Raw genomic sequence first — 24,559 nt, forward strand, 5'->3', positions numbered from 1 at the left:
CGATTTCATGTTGTTTTCTTACCTTCTGGGTACCTTATTCAATATTATTAGCGACTTTAGCATATTATAGTGTATCGAGGGCATTGATGGAGATGGCTTGTAACACAACCAGTATGTTTGGCAAAGCAGGTGCAAGCAAAGCAAGCTTTGTTATTACATCATAACAAATTTTGTGCAGTCAGTATACTGCTAAACAAGGATGGGCTGTCCTTCCTACAATTCATCAGAAAATGAAACGAAACAGGTGCTTGGTGTCTCTGCATAAAAGATCTAGAACGTCTCACAAATTAACCCTGAAAGCTACTCAGCCGGTTTTCAATTTATGTTTTTGGAACTGGGATGCTTAGTTAGACTGAAATTCATAAGCCTTGTAACTCCAAAAGCGTCCAATTAAAATCAGTATGTTCAGTTCAGTCAATTAAGTTAGGAATTGTGCCAGAAACACGCAATGGTAAGATGTGGCCATCTGCAGGAAGAAATGAAAGTGTGCTTATTCACAGAAGGGCTACAAGTGCCTCCCATTTGCTGTCCAGATTATGCTGGCCTTTCTTCATGCAGTCAGGCATCCCTGTGCTCAGGCATAGGGAAGAATCTGACATCATGAAGCAATCCGTAGTTCATAAAAGCCAAATTGCTCTGTTTCGTTCAGTCAGAACGATTTCTTGGTAAGAACTTCTCATGGATTAATAGTGCCATCCTGAGCTAGGATTGCCAACCTCCAGGTACTAGCTAGAGGTCTCCTGCTATCGCAACTGATCTCCAGCCGATAGAGATCAGTTCACCTGGAGAAAATGGCCGCTTGGGCAGTTGGACTCTATGGCATCGAAGTCCCTCCCCTCCCCAAATCCTGCCCTCCTCAGGCTCCACCCCAAAAACCTCCAGGTATTTCCCAACCCAGAGCTGGTAACCCTATCCTGAGCAGATATGCACTCTTGTAATGACCTCAGTGGACTCAGAAAGGTGTAACTCTGCTTATGATGGTTCTGTAAACCTCCTTCAAACTTCCTGTAGGACAAGCCTATGGAATATGAATAGGGCAGGGCTTTTTCCTGTCATGAGTCCCTGCCCCTAATAGGAAGTGGATGCTTAATTGCTGCATGATGACAATGTTACTGCATGCGCATATGTGTGCAACACAGAGACTGATCCCTTGCAGGAAATTGTAATGTATTAACTGGCTCTAAAATGTAACTCAAACTGAAGATCACTCTGTAGAAGAATTTAAAGAATGCAGAAGAGGGAAAGGCTCTTAATTCCTTTTTTCCCCTCACTGAACATCTGTATGATCTGTAGTAACAGTTCCTTTAAATTAGGGGAAGGAATGGGGGCTGTTTTTCATGTGAATACCAGCAAATGAAGTGCAGCATACTAATATAGGTAAGAGATTTTGAAAGAAGGATTGAAATATTTGTTGCTGTAGTCCAAGCTACAACCAAAAATGTGAATTGTCTAAGCAAGACCTCTGGCCATTTTCAACCTTCCTTTTGTAATTTCTCTCTCAAAGGGATGATGATTTTCTAGCAACTCCTAAAAAGCATCCTCCCCCCAACCCATCCACACGTAACATTAATTAGAATTTGTTTTTGGACGTCTAGGTAATGACTTTGCACACACACACTGCCAAGGATGATGGACATTTCTTGCCCTCGTTGAAATCGGATATCTGACAAAAGAATTCTCTAAAAAGACAGAACAGCAATTTAACATATTCTTTCCAAACGTGGTTTAATACTAAAGCTCATGTTAGAGAGAAATAATACAGCAAGTGGCTTATTTTATTATCTTTGTGTGTGTGGGGGGGTTGCTTCTCATTTTTGGCCTTTCTAAATTTTATTTTCTGATTTTGTTTAAGGACCAAACAAAAATAGATTTTACTGCATGTCACCCAGCAGGGCTGTGTGTAAAAGATGACAGCTGTCAGAGTATGAAGCTGCTTTGTGTGACATTTCAGAACTTGACATTCAAATGACTTAGAACCACATTGTACCTGTCTTTAAATTTTTAGTCTGTTAGCGGCTGTGCAGAGCTCATTTGGGGAGGGGGAATGACCCGCAAAAAGGAACTGCATTTTCCTCCTCATTCCTAATGTGCTGGTTTCAGTCCTGGCCCTTTTTTATTTTCACTCCAGCTCTGCATAAATTTGTCATTTAGAGCAACTGCAATCTTTGTACGATATATTACTCATCCCACAATTATTATTTCCCTGAAGTGGACAGCTGCAAAAAAAAAAACACAAAAAAACCCCGGGAATATCAGCTGTTAAAGATAAATCACCAGTAAAAAGCAATAGATCTTGTTGCAGGGCCCTGCTAGGTTTGTCCTCCCCCCCCCCCTTTACAGAAATCGGCTCTCATGTGTCTGGCTGTAGCAGCTAGTTTAATTTCATCAGGTTTATGTATTTATAGAAACGCTAGTGTGCATAGCCACCCCACCCCACCCCGCACGCACACATACACACGCAGACACGGAGGGAGTGAATTAAGTCAGTTTGTTCTACCAACTGTGCCATCTGTGGTGCATTTATGTGGCTTTGAATCCTGGAAGCCTCTAGGTATTTCAGGTAAAGATAATAAGGAAAGAGAGCTTTTTTTACCTTCATTGTTCTCTCTGGTGGCATATATGATCTCATTTGCTGAGCACCTGCCGTTTTCTTCCTCTTTTAATTGTGTGACAGGTTCATGTTGCAATATGGCATCCAGTTCATGGAAAAACTTCATGGTCTTTGTAGCATCTCCTGAGTTGTGGGCATATTTAACTGTCCTATATTCATATTTCAGGTTTTTATACTTTGCTCGACATTGTTTCCAGTCTCTGCAGATCCCCAACTCCTGCAGCCTTTTAGCAATGTAAATAAATATCCCTTTATTCCTCAGGGTTCCATGGAGTTGCTTTCTGATATTTTTTTCTGACCAGACGCTTAGCAAGGCTTTAACCTCCTCTTCAGTCCAGTGCCTTCCTGCTCCACTCTCCATGTTGAAAGTGACCTGGAAATGATTCACTATTTCTAGCCAAGATTTTGTTTCCTAGGAAACCAGACGGCTGGTTGTCAGTAAGCTCTACAGAGATGAAAGGATCTAGTTTTACTGGCTCAAGCTGCCTGAGGGGAGTAACTTGAGAAACTGCCAAATAAGCAGGTTCTGCATTTGAGGCAGGGAAAATAAAGCAGCTCAGGCACAAATGATTGCAAAGTCCTTTAATAACTGGCGTCCGGAATAAGCTGCCTTCTGCTAGATACAATTCTGAGCATAACCAAGTTATTGAAGCCCCTGTGCAGTAGGCATTTTCTGTAGTACAAGGCACATAAAAACTGGATTTGTTCTACAGTTTATGGACCCTGAACCATGATAGATTTGCACCCTGTTCCCGTTCAGAATTGCTAGCAAGCCAGTGCCTTTTATTTCAGTAGAATTTTTATTCTAGAGCCCTAGGATCACTACCGAAATCTATGATTTGATAGCCCACACATGACACAATCCTATGCCCGTGGACTCAGAACGAAGTCCCACTGTGCTCAGTAGTGCTTACTCCCAAGTAAGTGTGTCGAAGACCGCATCTTTGGTTCTAGAGGTTTACATCTATACTAGCTTACTCTGTTGTGAGGACAAAGCTCTCAGTTTAAGTAAATTGTGGACACACGTCTAGGCGTTTCATGGTTAACAGCAACAGAAAAGCTATAATTTTGAATTTTGAAAATTAAAGGTGTTAGTAATCTTCTTAGGTAAATAGCATTTGATTCAAACAGCTATATACTATTTCACAAAGAACTGCTTTGTTTTAATAATATTAAAAAACAGCAATTCTAGCTGAATCTTTATGCACGCTATTAAAAAACATACTTTGTAATGCATGTTTAAGGAGGGGCTGTGGTGCAGTGGTAGAGCATCTGCTTATGCAGAAGGTCGCAGGTTCAATCCCTAGCATTTCTAGTTAAAAGGATCAGGTAGTAGGTGATGCCTGAAACCCTGGAGAGCCGCTGCCAGTCTGAGAAGACAATAGTGAACTTGATGGACCAAGGTTCTGATTCAGTACACAGCAGCCTTGTGTGTTCATGTGCATAAGAGAGCCAGCATGGTGTAGTGGTTAAGAGTGGTGGTTTGGAGCAGCGGACTCTAATCTGGAGAACCGGGCTTGATTCCCCACTCCTGCACATGAGCGGCGGATGCTAATATGCTGAACCGGGTGGGTTTCCCCACTCCGCCACAGGAAGCCAGCTGGGTGACCTTTGGCTAGTCACAGCTCTCCTAGAGCTCTCTCAGCCCCACCTACCTCACAAGGTGTCTGTTGTGGGGAGAGGAAGGAAAGGAGATTGTAAGCCAGTTTGATTCTCCTTAAAAGGTAGAGAAAGTTGGCATATAAAAACCAACTCTTCTTCTTTTAAGGCAAACTGCCAGTTCCTGTAAGCAGCCAGCATGCTAATTTATATACAGGTCTGTATGAAAAAAAGGGTTCCTGAGATCTCTCAGTGTTGAATAAGACACTCAGTTATCCAAAATTCATAGGAGGAGTTCCATATCAGCAAGTATAATTTGTGAGAAAAACCTGTGCCTCAGTGGTAGAGCCTCTGTTTCTCAGGCAGAATATTCCAGATTCAATCCATGGCCTTTCCAGTTAAAAAGATCAGGTAGGAAATAATGCGAAAGACCTTTACCAAGGCTCTGGAGAGCCTCCGCCAGTCAGAGCAGACATTTCTGACCGTGATAGACCAGTGGTCTGACTTGTGCGTTCATCACAGTGTCACCTTTGAAGAACTAGACTAGTAATTGTGAGAAAGAAAGAAAAATGGATGAATTGCATGGAGGTCACTTGCAAGTTCTTTGAACCCCAGGACAGAGTTGGCTGTCAGTACTGGAACCAATTTAGGCCCAGGGGACTACAGAAACACTATATTATTTTCCTCCTCTTTGGAGAATACAGCCTCGCTGGGAAAAGAAAGTTTTCACAAGACTTCATACAGATTTGTTTTTTTCCTTGCTACGTGCCATACGGTCAGTTGGTTATTCACTCAGATTACCTAATTCAGTGCTGAACTGCAGTTCTCTGTCTTTTCCGGAGACTTTTGCAGATTAAAAACCTTGATTGGAAGGTTGGGTGCGATGGCCGTTAACGTTTGAAAAAATAGAGAGAGAGAGAGAATTGCCTGGGGAATCTGGAAGGGTGGGGAAGGGCCTAAATGATGCCCCTGTGCGGAACACACTAGGAAATGGCAAAATAGTAATAAACTACGGTTTATACATTTAACAACCTCCGGTTTAATACAAAAAACAAGAAGGGTTTATAAAGATACGGTTAGGTGACTTGTCAGTGAAATCCCGAGCAGTGTTACCACCGTCTATGTGCACTGAAGCCAAAGGACGTAGAATGGTATAACTGTTTAGGATTATGCTGTGCGGGTTTTTGTTTGTTCGTTTGTTTTTGAAGTATTTATTTGTTATCCTGCTTAGTTGGTTTGTTAGATTGAAGTGTTCTAAACCTTTATAATTTGGTTCTGTTACCCATAAACATTTATATTACAGTCTAAACTTAAAAAAAAAAACTCATGCGTCTAGAGTTTCTCAGTTATGCCTGGTTTATCCAGTTATAGCCTTTTGCAGACCACAGATAGTTTAAGATGTATTTTAAGAACTTTAAGATTCACATCCATTTTCGCCTTAAAAAAGGCTACATTAGTGGTGACTCTAGAGTTGGGATGCCCCATTCAAAACCCAAACTGCTGCTTAAGCACATAGGTTTGCCAGGTCCCCCTTTGCCACCGGTGGGAGTTTTTTGGGGCGGAGCCCGAGGAGGGTGGGGTTTGAAGAGGGGAGGGACTTCAATGCCATAGAGTCCAGTTGCCAAAGTGGCCATTTTCTCCAGGTGAACTGATCTCTTATCAGCTGGAGATCAGTTGTAATAGGAGGGGATCTCCAAATAGTACCTGGAGGTACTATCAGAATCTCCTGATTCTGATTGTTCACTTCTTTCAACAGCGAGGGGAGCAGCTGAGAGTTTGTGACTCCAGTCTCCTAGTCTAAGGAGGGTAAATATTGGGTTGGATCCAGCCACTTTATTCACATAATCTCACCCAATTCACCTCCTTGCTACAACTCTCATCCTGTGTGGCTTTTGTACATTCAGGTCCTATCATCCCCAGCACAACCTTTTTGGTGGTCAAAAGGAACCCCTTCTCCCTTTATCACCAGCAGAAAAGCTGGTTGGCTCCAACTAATTGTCTGAACAAAGTCCAAATGGTCTAATTGAACTCAGTGAAAATACTTTAACTGATTGTGATGACCAAATGTTTGATCTACATGCTGGAGAGAGATTATAATTTGGGGGGAATTTGGTGGTAAATATGTCTGTCCTACTTTCACCTTTGGTAAATAGATCTGATGGGGGGGGGGTTGTATTGGTTCAAAATCCTGTTTGAATATAAGCATTAATAGGACTCATGGCGTTATGCTATTAATAATTCATGTGCTTTAAGATTTTTTTCTTTTCCTACAGAGGCCAAGAGAGTGCCGGGATTGTGACAAGTGATGGAGAATCAGCCCAATCCTTCAAAGTGCACAAGGTAAAATGGAAAGGCCATTTATTATTTATGTTGTTAAAAGTAGTAATAAAGAATCTAACCTCTTCTTATCATCTTTAAAAGAATGTTGGCAACAAAAATGGTCTGTATGTTGATTTTAATGATGTTACCCTGAGCCCGGCCTTGGCCAGGGAGAGCAGGTTAGAAATCGAAATAATAAATATGTTGTATGTTTTAAATTGTTACCCCCCACAGTAGCCCTTAGAAGGGCAGAAAGGTGGAGTATAAATTTTGTAAATAAGTAAATATAAATAAATAAACTTCTCCCTCTTATCTGAAATCATCTCCAAATCCCCTTGTTTTCTAATGCATTATTTTGCAGTTCCTCAGGGGTATGCCAGTTGCAATACTTTGAAATACTTTGAAAATAATGTGGTAATACCATGGGGTAAAGGAGCACTCAGAATTGATCATATCAACATATTAAACTGTAGGTCAACTATAGCTGACTTGTAGCAGGAAGAGGTAACAGGCTCCAGACTTAAATTGTGATTCGTAAACATTATGACCGTGCATTTTCACCAGTCCAGACACCACTCTGCCTTAATTATCTAAGGAGAAGACAGTGTGCTTTAGCCTTGCAATAACTCTATGGGGTAACTGGCTATGACAGTTCCATGTGTTCAAACATGTAACTATTCCATTCATGTAGAAAGAAGGGGGTCGGGGATCTGATTTGAACGCAGAAGGAGCATGTGAGTGAGAAGGACAGAAGTCCGCTGCCATCACCATCCTGCCCATACCATACATCCTTGTCTGCACTCCTCAGCTGTGCTTCAATACTAGAAGCACTGTCTCCTCACTGAAGGGAGGAGGGGTTTGAAACAGCTTTAGTACTCCTCCCCTGTGCTCCCCTTTTTGCTGTTAAAGTTGGACCACCAAAGGTTGAAGCAGTTCTGTGTTTCAAAGCATGGAGCAACCATTGCCACATATGGTTTTGGCCCAATAATACTCCCACAGAGCGTTATCATTATTAAAAGATAAGACTAGAAAGCCCTTGGCGTGCTGAGGAAGACATGCTGGGGTTTTTTGGGGGTTTGTTTTTAAATCCTTGTAGGCTCACTTTACCTATAAGACGTAAAAAGCTGAAGTAACGGATTTTTGTGAGCGTGTTTTGTGTTCATGTATGTTGACAAATTTTTGTTTGCTAAAATCTTCTGGACACTAGTGTCGCCTACTGACTTCCCTTTCTGTTTTACAGGGAATGGGTCTGGTTAATCATGTGTTTAGTGAAGACAGTCTGAAGAAGTTGTACATTTCAAATCTTGGAATTGGCCACACAAGATACTCCACCTCAGGAATCTCTGTACTAGATAACTGCCAACCATTTGTTGTGGAAACCCTGCATGGGAAGATTGCTGTGGCCCACAACGGAGAGTTGACGAATGCACCGCGGCTGAGGAGAAAGGTAGGAATTGGTCTAGCATTTTTTTCATTGTGCTTCCTCATGCTCAGAAAAGAACCACATATGTCCAGAACCATGTTTTGGTGGGGTGTTAGGAATCATTAAATACTTTCAGGTTTCCCCTACAATCTGCTACTTAATGGCCATTTATGCTTGGTAATTAGCAGCGCGGTCCAGGCTGCTGTGCCCCGCATATTTTTTTTATTCCATCTCTACGAAGGCACATACTTGCTTCACCCCTTTAACCCGACCTTTTGTATTTGCTCCACCCCTGCAACGAAGCATTTACGGAAGGAACCATGAAAAATCACAGCCGCTGCTTGGCTATGCAAACGAAGGAACGAAGGAGCAGGGAGTCGGGACCTTGAATAGTCATTTTAAAGGGCAGATTTTAAAAAGCAGCTTTGAGCAAGCATCAGTGGCCAATGTATGTGAAGGGGGGGGGGTTTCAGTCCACTTGTCGCTGTGAGTTCTGTGATTGTCAATGCTCTGCTTCCTGGGGTTTTCTGTGCAAATTTTGGGACCTCCTAAAAGAGACAGAAGTTTCTGTATGATTGGGGCTGGACAAAAAGTATTGTGGCGCGCTCTCTTCCTCACTATTTTCTCTTGCTGCCACTGCCATCACGATTATGGCCTTTACTAAAAAAAAGTAAGGGTGCTGAGAAATCTGTTTGAAATTCCTGGCTCCCCCCTCAGGTATTATTTTCCCAGAACTACAATTCTGTGTTCCCTAGGAAGAAGGAGTAATGGTTAGCCAGTGGAAGTATTAGTGTGGATGTTTTTGGCCTTTTTCCTCCCCTTTTCTTTGATTCGGTTCTTTTGACTTAAAACGTACAGGGGAGGGGGGCTTTCCTGGCTTCCTTCTGTTCTTCACACAGTTGACAAATGTACATATCTAACTGTTTCATGCACACTTTTTCTATGGGAAATTTCAGTCTGTTAAAACTGAATAAAAACAGTCGCATAGATTTGATGGTGCTGTTTTTGGTCCTTTGTTTAACAGCTCATGCGCCATGGAGTGGGATTATCCACCAGTTCCGACAGCGAACTGATCACTCAGCTGCTGGCATTCACCCCCCCTCTGGAGCATGACGACATCCCAGACTGGGTAGCAAGGTAAAGAATCCCGTTTGAAAGGAAAAAAACAGGAATTGGCAACAGCTCTGCGGTTGCACAAAACTGTGGTAACAGTTGTCTGAATTCTTAGCATCGATAAAAACAAGGTGTTAAATTAATTCTCATGTTTCAGGATCAAAAACTTGATGAATGAAACACCTACTTCGTATTCCCTTCTGATCATGCATAAAGATATTATCTATGCAGTGCGAGATCCTTATGGGAACCGTCCACTCTGCATCGGCCGCCTTGTTCCAGTAGGTGATATTAATAAAAAAGGTGAGATTTACTAAGCCTGCCTGAATGTTTATATTTGAACCAGTTTAAGTAGCTGAATTTGGTGTTCGTTTTAAATAACTACCACTTTTTTTAAAAGCCCTTGGTTAATTTAAAAAGTCATATGTTTCTGCCTACCCATAGAGTATGGAAAACCTGCTGCTTTTTGAGAGTTGCATGATTTTGCTGCTTCCGTGACTGGCATGAGCCATCCACTTCACTACTAGATATAGTGAACAGTTATAAAAATGGAGGAATACAGAGGATAATTAAAGGGATATCTCTTCTTATACATCTGGTCCATTTCTTCTGTGAAAGCAACATATGCTAAGACATTTTATTGATGAGGGTCTTAAAATAATTTTTATATATCAAAAAAGGGAGAGTTCATCCCATGTGTAAGTACCGGATCATTACTGACCCATGGGGTGACATCACATCCCGGCATTTACTAGGCAGACTATTTTTATATGACAAGTAATAATTCTCAAGAATTTGCCCCTAATATCTGGGATGTTAGAAGTATTTTGTAATGCAAGGAAACCCTGTAATATGACAAGAGTGTGTGTCTAGAATATTTTCAGAAATATTTCAAATACTCTGAAACTGAAATAGAGAGAGAGAGAGATTGATGTAACCAGATCAGCAATTCATAATCTGTGATGTTTTCTTGGGACTCCTTTATATTCTGTGGAGCGATTCTGTTTGTTCTGAGCTACATTGGGATTTCCTGAAGTAGTTATGTAACATGTGAAGGGATTTTACATCTTCCTAAACAGGCAGAGGACATGCGGTTAGGAGTCTTGACTGGTCAGTTTATTAAGCAGGTCTATTTCCTGTTTGGAGTGCCGCACGGTGAAGGGTTCCTTATGTAAAGGATATGATCCTGAGAATTTCACCCAGATTGGATGAAAAACAAATAATCTACTGACGGAAATGTGTTTCCCCATTTAATATTTATCTCAAAGCAAATGAAAGCAAAGGGGGGTTGTTTCATGTTTTCATTCACTTTTAAATGAATGAGTATATTTAGTTTCAAGATAACATTGTAGGTTGACCGTTCGGACGCAATGTTTTTACCAGCTGTATTACTAGGGAGCTAAAGCTTTCAGACTTTGTATTGAAAAATGATCAACTCTGTTATATAATTTGGAAAAGGTAATGGGTGTTTGCAACAAAGTTTAATGATACAGGATTGTGAAAGCGCTGTAACTATAGTTTTGCACTCTTGTTACAGGGAAAAATATCTCTGAAACTGAAGGATGGGTAGTTTCCTCAGAATCCTGTAGCTTTTTATCTATTGGCGCAGAGTAAGTGTACTTTATTATAAATTCTTTACACATAAACTGAGATTAAATCACTAGATAGTTTATGCCATTTTGAACTACAGTAGCTTTTAGTGCAAGATAGCAGTAGTTTGCAAATCTGAATCCTGTTGAAGTCACCAGCAAAACTTCCACTGATGTTAACGGAGCTGGACTGTATGGTTTGCCTTTATTTAGAGGAGTAAACAGATGATGGTTCATCTGTGAAGACCAACTAATTATTAACAGGACGGAGCCAAATAGGCTCCCCGGGTCTAAGTGTGAGGTTTGGAAACAGCACATCCATTCCAATAACTAATTTGCTTGTGTCTGTACAACTGTGGAGTCTCTATTTTTATATGCCTTTTTTTGAGACTAAAGATAATGTAGCTCTATAGAATTTGGGCAGGAATACTTTGGAATAGGAATAAGGAATACAGGAATAAAAACAATACTTGTTAAGGTCAGAAATTCTGGAATAATTGATTTGAATTCTACAATTTTATCAATAAGAGCAAATGAGAGAAATTACTGAAGTTTTCATAGGCATACTACACATTGTAGAGATGTGGAAATGCCACCAAACAATGTACCTCCTACATCAAGTTATCCCTCAGTCAACCAGAAACTTATGATGTGACAAGACTTCAACGTGTTGCATATTTTTGCTACCAATAGCCAATAATATAGGGTGGGAGTGCGGGTGGGATGCATGATGGGATGACATCACATCACATGATTAAATGCTACTACATGTTACAATGACTAAGAGAAAACATGACATGTGGGTGTCATTTTCAACAGCAGCCTTATATCTTGGCTGATTTATAGTTCTGCATTTGTTAGAGTCATAGAATCATATAGCTGGAAGGGACCACCAGGGTCATCTAGTCCAACCCCCTGCACAATGCAGGGAATTCACAACTACCTCCCCCCCCCCCACATTCTAGCATTTTGCACAGTTTTATTAAGGTTGTCACAAGGAGGTCAAGAAGCTGCAGTGGGCGCTGAAGTCCTGTTCCCAGTCTCATTCCACCACCGCCCACATTTTCAAGCATTTCTTCACAATTATAAAAACATTAGAAATTTGTATTTGAGAGAGAGAGAGAGAGAGAGAGAGAGAGAGAGAGAGAGAGAGAGAGAGAGAGAGAGAGAGAGAGAGAGGAGCTGAGCTTTATTTTACCTTCTGTATCATATTTTTATCACGCCATTGCTCCAATGAGCTCAGGATAGCATTCCTGATTTTCCCCTCCTCCATGTTCATGAGTATTGTGTGTGTGTGTGTAAAGTGCCATGAAGTCACAACAGACTTATGGCATCCCAGTAGAGTTTTCAAGCCAAGAGACTAACAGAGGTGGTTTGCCATTCCCTGCCTCCGCATCACAACTCTGGTATTCCTTACTGTAATAGTAGTTTATTGTATAAGACCATATGCCTTTACAATCTAAAAACAATATAACAGCAATTTTAAAATGGACAAGCCAATATCATTTAAAAAGAAAAAGTACATTAAAACGTGCCCGTTCAATGCTGTCCCACTTTCCACAATTTATATTTGCTTTTTATGATTTTCTTGGCCGCTAGGCCAAGAGTCATTTTTTGGGAAATATAGGGATCCATATCTGATAACAAATAAATTAATCAGCCTCAGATAATGACTGAAATGCAGATAGAATATTTGCCAAAAACTTGTTCCGAGGTTCAATATATAAAGGGCAGGCCAAGACATAATGGGGGGAATTCCTTACTGGTCTCCCATCCAAGTACTAACCAGGACCAACCCTGCTTACATAAGAACATATGAAAAGCCATGCTGGATCAGACCAAGGCCCATCAAGTCCAGCAATCCATTCACACAGCGGCCAACCAGGTGCCTCTAGGAAGCCCACAAACAAGACAACTGCAGCAGCACCATCCTGCCTGCTCCTCTGATCATGGAGAGAATAGGTACGCAACATGACTAGCATCCATTTTAACTAGTAGCCATGAATACCCCTCTCGTCCATGAACATGTTCACTCCCCTCTTAATGCCTTCCAAATTGGCAGCCATCACCACATCCTGGGGCTTCTGAGACCAGCTAGCCTGGGCCATCCTAAGTATTACTAGCAATTATAACACTGCAAGGGAATATTCATCCTATTGCATGTTTCCAGTCCAAAGGTTCAGCCTTGTTTAATTAATTTTTGGATTGCAACGTGTAAAAATAAGATTTATGGAGATTTCTAACTCATGCAAACTTATTTTTAAGATATTACCGTGAAGTCATGCCTGGAGAAATTGTGAAAATATCCAGATACGACGTCCAAACATTGGATGTTGTACCAAGACCTGAAGGAGATCCATCAGCATTCTGTATTTTCGAATATGTATATTTTGCAAGGCCTGACAGCATCTTTGAAGGCAAGTGACCAAATTGGTTTTGTCAAGCTTAAATGGATGGACATTGTACTTGAAGATTTTCAAAAGGTCTACAGAAGGATGGGCATATTTTTCAACTTTTGAGGATATGTCAGAAAGGTGTCACTAAAGGAATTTCATTCACATTTTTCATTGCACCCAGAGGGTATCTTCAGTTTATTTAGAGTGAATTTTGCAGTCTCAAGTGCCTACGTTTGGTGTTGCCCTAGGCTAGGCAATTGCTTAAGGTTGCCTAGTGGATGGTCTACTTCTATAGCAGAGTGATTGGCAGAGTTCTGGTTTTTTGTAATTCCAGTAAAAAAATATGTAAAATCCATGAACTTTGTTGGCTACATCATGGTATTTCATATATAGTCAGCGTGGGAAGTATGTTGTCTACCTGCCCACTTGCAGGATACATAGCAAGGAAATTACATTGGGAATCAGAAAGTTTACTGAATGCAATGAACAGCCCTCATTTTTCTGATTCTCTGGCTTTCCTGTTAAATACTGTACTCACAGCTTTTTATATTTTCTACCATAAATTGTGAACCCAAGGATGTTTTTATTATATCTGCATCTGTTTGACATAATTGACTTATAGCGCAATCATAACATCAACAGACTTAGAAGGGTGTGACTCTGCTGAGAACTACGCCACTGGAAAGCCTATTATAACTGATGTTTCATTTCCTCTGTCTAAGAACATAAGAAAAGCCACACTGGATCAGACCAAGGCCCATCAAGTCCAGCAGTCTGTTCACACAGTGGCCAACCAGGTGCCTCTAGGAAGCCCACAAGCAAGATGACTGCAGCAGCATTATCCTGCTGCTAATCTGATCCGTCCCATATAGCAAGTGCTTTGTTGCACCTTGTCTCTGCCTAGGCATTCTAACGAGTGTCTTGTACAGCAGTCTCTTCAAACTATATTCAAACTAAAGTCAATGCATTTACCTGGGCTGAATAAAGACCTTGCATTCATGGCCCATTACCAATGCTGATTTCTCCACACCCATCTCTCCCCTGGACATCACAGACTCTTTTGCATATCACACCTAATCCAATCAAGCCTGCTATTCACATTTACATACTGTTCCTCTACTTAAAGACCAATGGATTCACATTCTAGCTGTATCTGAAGAAGTGAGCTGTGGCTCACGAAAGCTCATACCCTACCAGAAAATATTTTTGTTAGTCTTTAAGGTGCTACTGGACTCTTGCCCTTTTTGACTACTGCAAACAGACTAACACGGCTACCCACTGTGAGCAGTCTCTTGAGAGCATAAAGACACCATGCTAGATCAGACCACAGGTCTTCTAGTCCAACATCCTGACCATCCACAATGCTAAGTCTTATGTCTTCAGGAAGCCCATAAACAGGCATGAAAGCAGCAGCTTTCCTTGTTATTGCCCCGCTTCTGAACATGGATGTTGTATCTAGCCATCATGGCTAATAGCTGCTGAGTACATCTATCCTCTATGAACTTGTCTCGTCCTCTTTTAAAGCCATCTAAGTTTATGGCTTATGCCAGTATAAATTAATTATACATTGTGTGCACTTATTTTCCCCAATAGAATTCTTAATTAACATGTTACTGGCCTTCATTATCTGAAGGAGGCATGGTTATCCAGGTTACTCTTAGAGTCATGCGTGATTCATGCATGTCTAATTGGCAGTGGGCACCAAGGACATGGGAGTTGTCTAATTTAATTACTGAAGTGGGATTTTTAGGGTTTGAAAAAGAGGCAGAACCAGGGGATAAGAAATCTGTCTGTGCTCTTCTTGCCTGAGGCCTGTGTAAGACATACAGAGCTTTAACAAGAGCTTCACCAAGTCAGTGCCATATTTAAACAAAGGACTCCAGTGACCTTTTGACTTGCCTCTTAAACCAAGCAAAGAAGAAATGAACCGGTTTAAATAATCCATTGTCAATGCCTTGACACTGTTTCTAGATTTCATCCTAATTTAAATATTTTCTGTAATTAGAGCTTTATACAAAGGCATGAGATTGTATGTGTTGAATCAAGAAACTGACTAGAGTCTATGGGTATATGTTTTCCCGGATGAGCTTTTTATGCCCAGATTAGCAAGTGGGTTGGACAGACAGGGCTATCTCCAAGTAGTCCTTCTGCTTAACTTGTGCTTATTTGGGGGATGTCCAAAAGATCCATAGCAGCTTTGGGTTGTGACAGTTAACTATGGTAGTCTTTGCCTAGTGATTAAATTGCTGTACAGACTTGGTCTGAACTTCTGCGCCTATAGAAATACAGCTTGGGATAAGAAAGGCACCAGAGCAAAAAAAAAAAAAAAAAAAAGACATGCACATCAATGATCTATAGAAAAAGTCCATCTTTTCTCAATCTCCATAGGTCAGATGGTATATTCTGTAAGGAGGAGATGCGGCCAACAGCTAGCTATTGAAGCTCCGGTGGAAGCTGATTTGGTCAGCACAGTCCCGGAATCTGCAACTCCAGCAGCCCTTGGCTATGCACAAAAGGTACTGTTGGATGTATTTTCCTTTTACTCTGGTATTGTTTTTTATTGCAGACATGCTTTTTAATGCAAATATTTGTCATGCAGCACTGAGCTCTTTGTGGTATTTCTCACAGTTGGCTAACTAACTTGTTCATGAGATCTATATCCTTTCCTTTCCTTTCCTTTATTTAATTCAAGGCAGCTAATCAATGGACAGTGAAAATTATAAAAGGTGTTCTATTATTTAATTGTTTATTAATACATTTGCAGATAGACACATTATTCAACAGATCTGTTTCTGCTTTCTCTTAACTGTATGTAGAAGAGCTAAGAAATGCTGGCCAGAACTAAGTTTTTTTTAGCTACCTCATCAAGTACTGTTCTTTAAATTCTTTCTGTTTTCAGTGTGGGTTGCCATACATCGAAGTATTGTGCAAAAACAGATATGTGGGAAGAACATTCATTCAGCCCAACATGAGGTTAAGACAACTTGGAGTGGCCAAAAAGTTTGGAGTCTTGTCCGACAACTTCAAAGGGAAGCGTGTTGTCCTTATTGATGATTCCATTGTCCGAGGCAACACCATTTCACCCATAATCAAACTATTGAGAGAATCTGGTGCTAAAGAGGTAAGTGAACTTTGCTTGTACTTCTGAAATGGAGACAAAATGGATTGTGCATGTTTCAGTTTGCAACCATTTATCAGGGATCATGGAAATGGAAAGGAGCAATGGGAAAAAAGGAACTGGACACAGTAATTGTTCCTTTTCTCCCACACTTGGGTGTCCACTCAGTTCTATTCATCTTCCAGGTGCTTATTTTGTCCCTCCTCTCCCCCAAAGTGAATGCAAATTCACTTAGCTCTGTTAACCAATGCCTGTCTTAGTCCCATTGTGGTAGTGACTTTGGATTCTGCGCAGGCAAATGTTCAGACAAATGAACAGAGTAGTCAAGACACAGTGTCCTAATAATGTATCTTTGTTCAGGTGCACATTCGTGTGGCTTCACCTCCAATTAAATTTCCTTGTTACATGGGGATAAACATACCAACAAAAGAAGAACTCATTGCCAACAAGCCTGAATTTCATGACCTGGCGAACTACATAGGTAAAATGTTATGTTTTGTAGCTGTTAAAATAAAGCTATGTATAAAAGCATGGGGGAGGGAAGGGAGCATGGTATAGCCCGATCTCATCAGATCTCGGAAGCTAAGCAGGGTCAGCGCTTGGATAGGAGACCAACAAGGAAGACTCTGCAGAGGAAGCCAATGGCAAACCACCTCTGCTTCTCACTTGCCTTGAAAGCCCCTTGCTGGGGTTGCCATAAATCGGCTGCAACTTGATGGCATTTTACACATAAAAAGCAAGGCTCTTTTGAAAGTATTGACTTGGATCCTGTGGTAAATTTCTGCTAGTAGAAGGGGAAATGACTTTTGCTGATTTTCCCCATCTCCTGATGCAGAGCCCCAACACACCCGCCATACTGTTCCTGGGGATCCCCTGTCCCCTAGGAGGAGCATTCTAGGGATAATTTTGGGCTTCCACATGAGAGGGGCAGCAAGGAAGTCCTGTTCTGCTGATGGAGATCCCTTCTGTCTGCAGATTTATTGCAGATCCAACTGATTATTTATAGAACCTGTTGGAGCTGCCTTTTGCTGACCTCTGGTACATTTATTTTGAAAAATAAAAACTGTATATCTGTTCTTCTGTAGTTGTTCTTTGATGCACTTTTAATGCATCAGTTATAAAAACATGATGGTTGTAACCCAACACATTCATGGGAAAACAGTGACCTTGGGTCCCTTCAGTGTACTGCGAAAAGAGAAAGGGGTACCAAATTTTGCTAGCCGGAAAAAAACATGCTTTTGCTATGGAGAAATGGTCGCAGTTATTCCAAGCATTTAATAGTAAAAATAGCAAAGCTTTCTGGTCACTAATTTCAGGACTTAATTATTCGGTTGGCGGCAACTCTGCAAGTTTAATTCATGCTCAGGCATGGTTTTTGCACTATTCTAATGTTTTTAATGTGAAGTCCCCAGGGGTTTCTATCAGAGAATCTTTTATAGCCCCTGATGTACCAGAATGGCCTCCTGTCACCTGTGACGAGATGAGAGAACATATTATTAGCTTAAAATTGGGCAAAGCCCCAGGACCCGATGGTATTCTTGCAGAGCTCCTAAGGAGTAATTCCGATTGGTGGGCCCCGCCACTCGCACACCTCTTCACGCTTATAGACAAATTTGGTATCCTCCCAGACTCATGGCTGAATTCTATCATAATACCATTGTTTAAGAAAGGTGATCCCAGTAAACCAGAAAATTACAGACCAATTAGTCTTTTGTCTATTATAGGAAAGCTCTATGCCAAGCATCTCCTCAAGAAATTATCTGAATGGATGGCCCTTCATAATCTCCCAGGGAAAGAGCAAATTGGATTTTTACCTAACCATTCTACAACAGATCATTGCACAGTTCTTGCATTTTTGGCAGAAAAATATCTTAAGTTCCCTAGAGGAAAGTTATATGTTGCTTTTATCGACCTTCAAAGAGCGTTTGACACAGTCGATAGACAGATTTTATGGGAGAAACTATGCCATATGGGCCTTGACCAACGCCTTTTGTTTTTATTACGTAACCTCCATACATCCAATACCTGTCAAGTTAGATTCGATGAGGGGAGCCTTTTAACCCAAAAAATCCCGGTGACAAAGGGTGTAAAGCAAGGCTGTGTACTGGCACCATCCTTATTTAATTTATTTATTTCAGATCTCCCTGCTTTTTTAGCTAATACTGATGGTCATGCACCTAAGCTAAGCTCTGAGAAAGTCCCTATTCTGTTATATGCGGATGACGCAGCAGTCCTATCCCTTTCAAAGATGGGTCTTAAACGTTTATTAGCTTCTTTTATCCTATTCTGTAAACGGAATTCTCTATCTATTAATTTTGATAAGACCAAGATCCTGATCTTTTCTAAGACTTGGAAGCAATCAGTTTGGAAAATTGAGGGAAGAGAAATTGAACAAGTGAAAACGTTTAAATATTTGGGGGTCTCTTTTCATTATAATTTAAAATGGATTGCACACCGTAATCAGTCCCTAACCTTGGCAAAAAATAAGATGGCTGCAATAACTCGTTTTTACTATAAGAAGGGTAACCATTTTGTTCCGGCCGCCTTACAGATTTTCCAAGCCACTGTGATCCTGCAACTTCTGTATGGAATCCCAGTTTGGATCCAGGGTTTTAATAAAGAAGTGGAGCGTCTCAGGGCAGTTTTTTTGAGACGCATCCTTGGCGTCACAAACTCTGTTTGTTATTTCTCTCTGTGTGCTGAGCTGGGACTGCACACGATAGAATCTGGTGCTTGGATCACTACTATCAAATACTGGTTACGCTCTCATTTTCGATCCCCCCCAAGTAGTTTATTGGCAGCTTTACATACTGACTCAACTGTTTCTAGATGGTCTCGGCTTATCTTAAATAGGATCAGATCACTCGGGATTGATCTTGATTCCTTGTCCAATTCCAGTGAATTATATATTTTTAGGACAATCCAAAAAAGGATATGGGACAGTGATTCCCAAATAATAAAAGCCGGTGCTGAAGGTATCTGCTCCCCTCGTTTTTTAGGCCTTTCTTATCAAACAAACTCTATGGCCCAGTATTTTTTTAACTTAACTATACCCTCTCACCGTAGAGCATTTTTGTTGGCCAGATTTAATATATTCCCTTCAGCTGTTGTTAGTGGTAGATACAAGGGAATACCACACGAAGCAAGATATTGTAGATGTCAATGCAAAGAACCTGACACAATACAACATATTCTCTTGTACTGTCCACTTTTCACACAGCTTCGATGCAGCTTAATTAGCTCCCTTCCCCAATTTACTATTGCAATGACTACTGGAAAGATAGCCCATTTATTGGATGACAAAAGCTTTGAAGTTACCACTCAAGTTGCCGAGTTCCTGGCCAAGGTCCTAAAGGAGGGAGAAAGAAGGAGGGGAACCCTCATTTAATTGTTTATTATAATATTTACCAATGAACTGTGTATTCATTCTTTTTTAGATCCATATCTAGCTGCTTTACATGTTTGTTTTGTTACTGTTAATGCCATTAAAGGTTCTGTTTTCTGTTTTCTGTTCTGTTAAACACACAAATAAGGATATATTCAAAGTTCTGATTACTACCAGAAGTCTCAAATAAAATTATGCCTATATTTGTTGGGAGGGTGGGGTTAAATTGTGGAAATGGAAAAGACAATTGAATTCATAATTATGAGAGGTGAAAGTGTATAGCAGAATAGAGTAGTTTTGCAAGGAATTTCATAAATTAATGGTGAACATTGAAGGGTGTTTGTTTTGTGGTTAGAGTTTGCATACTGTTCCTATGAGATGGCATACTGAATGCTATCTCATAGGACATTCGCTGTTAGTGTGACCCACTCCTATACATTTTAGTTTGGAATTCCAGAGATTCAGCATCTTTGGGTTAACTGGTTAGTTTTCCAGAATTTTACTTTAGGCGAAGTAATATCACTTTAAATTAACTTATCTCCTCGTCCCCCTCCCCCAATCCCTTTAGGAGCTGACAGTGTTGTTTACCTCTCGGTAGAAGGATTGGTATCATCTGTTCAGGAAAGTATCAAAGCAAAGCAAGACAATGAAAACAGCATAAAGACAAACAAAAACAGCATGAAGACCAACAAGTTCCACACTGGGAAAGTCGGCCATTGTATAGCATGCCTTGTCGGAGAATACCCTGTAGAACTTGAGTGGTGAATTTTCTGAACGCAGCTGCCACCACTGAATTAAAGTTTGGAACTTGAGAAATGTATTACACCTAAAAGCTTGCAGCAAAATGCTACCCAGCTGTTATTAAACCACTCAGATTTAGTAAAAACATTGTTTAAGGGTGACACAAACCATACACAAACGTAAAATAATGCATTATGATTGATAGTGCTGTAACTTTTGGGAGTTTACCGCAGTCTTTTGATTCCTTACTAGCCTAACTTCGCAGGGAGTAGGGCCTGGAGCTGTTCACAACATTGGTTCATTATACGCTACATTCTGAGAAAGATCCTGCACAGTTAAGCAATCTCAAATTATGGAAACCGAAGGAAACTTGTCAAATTTGGTTTTATATGAATGCCAAATTCTGAGGTTAAACTACTTTCCTAGCTATTTGTGTACAGCTGTGAGATTTCTATTTTGCAGAATGAAAATTGTGTGCCTATATTTTGGCTTATGTAACTACAGAGCCTTATAATCAAACTCTCTGTTGTAACCTGCTTCCAAAGAGACAATGTTGTTTTTATACAATGTGATGCTGAGACTTAGAGACTCAGGGAAATACTAAACCAAAACTCTAGTACCTTCAAGTCTGTCAAATAATATCTTTAAGTGCTTAATACATTGTATTAAGTTTTTACATTATGTTCTTTTATCTTGAATACTCACCGAATTGTAGTCTGAATGAATGTTTCTATTGCATGTAAGCCTTCAAAGAAAAAAATTAGCATTCAGTCATTGCAGCAGAGTATTTTAACAAACGTTAAACAAATGTTGGGCTTACTTTAAAATATACATGTTTTACTGCTTTGTCCAGTATCCTGTGGCTTTTAAAAAATGTGGTGTATGTTTGCGTCCGAATAAATGAAGGTGAAACAACTCGTTTGCAATTATAAAACAATGCTCCCTGTGTGTTTGCATTAGAATTTCAAGTAAACTGTTTAAGCAGTCGGAGGTTTGAAGAAACTGTAAGGAGCTCCTTTGTATTGGGGTCTCCAACCTTTTTGAGCCTGTGGGCACATTTGGAATTCTGATATGGTATGTTGGGCACAGCAACAAAATGGCTGCCACAAAATGGCATCCGCAGGAAGCGAAACCAGCCACAAAATGATTGCCACAGTTTCACTTCAGTAACACAGTGCAGGTCTTTGTGCTGTGGTGGTAGCTGCTGCCAAAGCAACATTTTAAAAAATCTGCACAGCCAATCAGAAGCCTTGCTGGGCAAAAGCCCTAAAAGTACTAGGTGGTGATGCCAGAAAATGCCATGGCACCCACAGACACTGTGTTGGGAACCTGTGCTTTAAACCATAGAGGAGAAGAAGAGTTGGTTTTTATATGCCCACTTTCTCTACCAGTTACAGGAGACTCAAACCGGCTTGTAATCACCTTCCCTCCCCTCCCCAAAACAGACACCCTGTGACATAGGTATGGCTGAGAGAGCTCCAACAGAGATATAACTTGCCCAAGGTCACCCAGCTGGCTTTGTGTGTAGGAGTGGGGAAACAAATCTAGTTCACCAGATTAGCCTCCGCCGCTCGTGTGGAGGAGTGGGGAATCAAACCCGGTTCTCCAGATCAGACTCCACTGCTCCAAACCACCGCTCTTAACCACCACACCACGCTGGTTCCCTATTGCCTTCTCCTTTGTATAAAGGAGGTTCCTGTATCAGCTACTGGAGAAAAAACGAGAATCCAGTGGCAGGATAGTTGTGGAATCAACATATAGAAGCAGGGAGATGTTCTATAGATTGGTGCTATGGGAAGAAATCTTGTTTTCATACACTCCCACCCCCACTTCATTTTAATGCTCAAAATCAATAACTTCAATTTAACACAAACCATAGTTTGGCGGTTACCCTGCAAGCCACCAGACTGCAAAGCATAATTTGAAACCAATGTTGCTGAGTTCCAAAATAGAGACAAGAAGAATGGGGAGTACCTCAAACAATTTAAATCTAAGGAGCAACTCCAACAGGTTCATGAAAGCACTCTCAACTAACTGAACTGCCTACTTAAACATGTGACTTTAGGGAAGGTCTTCAGATTAACACACTAAGTTAACATAAGGAATGAAATTTTATATAAATTTTATCACAACAGAAACCACTTTGGATTGGAAGTATAGAGATCACAGACAGTTCATCTTTAACAATGAACTACGGTTTGCTTTAAATTGGAAGTGATCAACTCTGGCTGGTTGACGATATATACACACACAATATATACACAACTCTGGCTGGTTGACGATATATACACACATATATACACACACATGAGATATATACATATATATCACAACAATCACATACCAACATGGAGATTTCACTGGCTATAAGTGTTTGGTAGCACAGAGATTCCCCCTGCCCCTCAGGAATTGGGAATGCATTTAGAAAATACTTTTATCTTTCTCCTTTAGAACAAAAAATCCAGCCATAAAGAGGGGAGGGATAGATATACTTGTTATTAACAGAAATGTAGATTCAGTGTGGCCCAAAAAATTCAGGACTGGTTCATATAGCCCTCTGAAGCATGACCCTTTTAAATCCTCATGGCAAAAAATCTTAGATGAGAAACTCGTTGTTGGGCTTCTCGCAGGATATGTTATTAGATCTTGGGAAAACTGAAGCTTTTACCAAAATTAAAAAGTGCATTAAAGAGCTCGATTATAACAGCACTACGTTTCGTGCTCGTCACGTCTGTTCATCCCAGTTCTTCGGAATACCCCCTCCACGTGGTCTGCTTGCCTATACATATTATCTGACAACTCCTCGTCTTTGTAGATCTTTTTGCTTGGCTAGATTGAATGCTAACCCTTCTATGGTAATGCAGGGCAGAATTCTGAATATACCATACTCAGACAGGATCTGCCCTTGCTCTTCTGGCTCTATTGACTCATTAGCCCATGCCCTTTTGGAATGCCGCTTTTACGAGGAACTTCGATTGCACTATATTTCTCCCCTTTTAACATACAAATCCAATGCCTCTGTGACTGACAAAACTGCCTTTTTTACTAAGCGACAGGGACCCCAAGGCTACATTGTCAGTGGCAAGATTTGTTTCAGTCCTTATATCCCTCCAACACTAGATATATGCTGCTCAAGATCATTGATCAAGGAGCTTCTAAGGGATAAAAGGAAAAAGGTTCATATAGCCAGAATTATTTGGTCTGCTTTTTCTCAGTGTTATTCCTGTGTAGGGAATAGGGTTGCCAACCTCCCAGGTGGGGTCTGGAGATATCACAGAATTACAACTGAATTTCAGATTACAGGTTAGTTCCCCTGGAGAAAACAGCAGCTTTGGAGGGCATTGTGCCCTGCTGAGGTCCCTCTCCCCAACCCTATCCTTCCCAGGCTCCACTCCAAAAATCTCCAGATGTTTTCCAACCCAGTGTGTGTGTGTGTAAAGTGCCATCAAGTCACTGCCAACTTATGGCGACCCCTTTTTGGGGTTTTCATGGCAAGAGACTATCAGAGGTGGTTTGCCAGTGCCGCCTTCTGGTATTCCTTGGTGGTCTCCCATCCAAATACTAACCAGGGCCGACCCTGCTTAGCTTCTGAGATCTGATGAGAGGCCCGCCTGGGCCATCCAACCCAGCGCTGGCAATTTTTGGAGGGAATTGCACAAGGCAACCACAGGTTCTTCAGTAGTCTAGCAAAAGCATTTACTGACTGAGCATACTATTTCTTCTCCACTGAATCATCTGTGTGAGGACAAGATAGTACAATGAGACTCTTTAAGTGTGAACTGGCTCACAAGTAAAAGAAAATTCACAGTGGGTAGCCGTGTTAGTCTGTCTGCAGTAGTAGAAAAGAGCAAGAGCCCAGTAGCACCTTAAAGGTATCTGAAGAAGTGAGCTGTGGCTCACCAAAGCTCATACCCTGCCTGAAAATATTTTTGTTAGTCTTTAAGGTGCTACTGGACTCTTGCTCTTTTCTACTAAGTAAAAGAAATAGATTCCTTGTAAATGTGGTGTTGGAGGAGAGTGTTACGGATTCCGTGGACTGCCAAAAAAACAAATCAGTGGGTTATACATCAAATCAAGACTGAACTGACCCTAGAAGCTAAAATGACTAAACTGAGGCTGTCATACTCACTGGAAAAGACAGTCATGCTAGGAAAAGTTGAGGGCAGCAGGAAAAGAGGAAGACCCAACAAGAGATAGATTGACTCAATAAAGGAAGCCACAGCCTTCAATTTGCAAGATCTGAGCAAGGCTGCCAAGGATAGGAC

General features: G+C 40.9%; 1 protein-coding gene across 1 annotated transcript in view; it reads left to right on the top strand.

Moving 5' to 3' along the window:
* PPAT (phosphoribosyl pyrophosphate amidotransferase) overlaps nucleotides 1–20,381 on the top strand; it is a 60,743-nt gene extending 40,362 nt beyond the window's left edge. The window contains exons 2-11 of the mRNA XM_056855452.1: nucleotides 6,484–6,550; nucleotides 7,770–7,976; nucleotides 8,977–9,089; nucleotides 9,223–9,368; nucleotides 10,603–10,675; nucleotides 12,920–13,071; nucleotides 15,439–15,566; nucleotides 15,950–16,171; nucleotides 16,529–16,649; nucleotides 20,122–20,381. Coding sequence (XP_056711430.1) covers nucleotides 6,484–6,550; nucleotides 7,770–7,976; nucleotides 8,977–9,089; nucleotides 9,223–9,368; nucleotides 10,603–10,675; nucleotides 12,920–13,071; nucleotides 15,439–15,566; nucleotides 15,950–16,171; nucleotides 16,529–16,649; nucleotides 20,122–20,318 — 1,426 coding nt within the window. The 3' untranslated portion in view covers nucleotides 20,319–20,381. The remainder of the gene's footprint in view (nucleotides 1–6,483; nucleotides 6,551–7,769; nucleotides 7,977–8,976; nucleotides 9,090–9,222; nucleotides 9,369–10,602; nucleotides 10,676–12,919; nucleotides 13,072–15,438; nucleotides 15,567–15,949; nucleotides 16,172–16,528; nucleotides 16,650–20,121) is intronic.
* The last annotated feature ends 4,178 nt before the right edge of the window (nucleotides 20,382–24,559 follow it).

Source organism: Euleptes europaea, chromosome 9 (assembly GCF_029931775.1).
Source record: "Euleptes europaea isolate rEulEur1 chromosome 9, rEulEur1.hap1, whole genome shotgun sequence".
In the NCBI taxonomy this organism is placed as follows: domain Eukaryota; kingdom Metazoa; phylum Chordata; class Lepidosauria; order Squamata; family Sphaerodactylidae; genus Euleptes; species Euleptes europaea.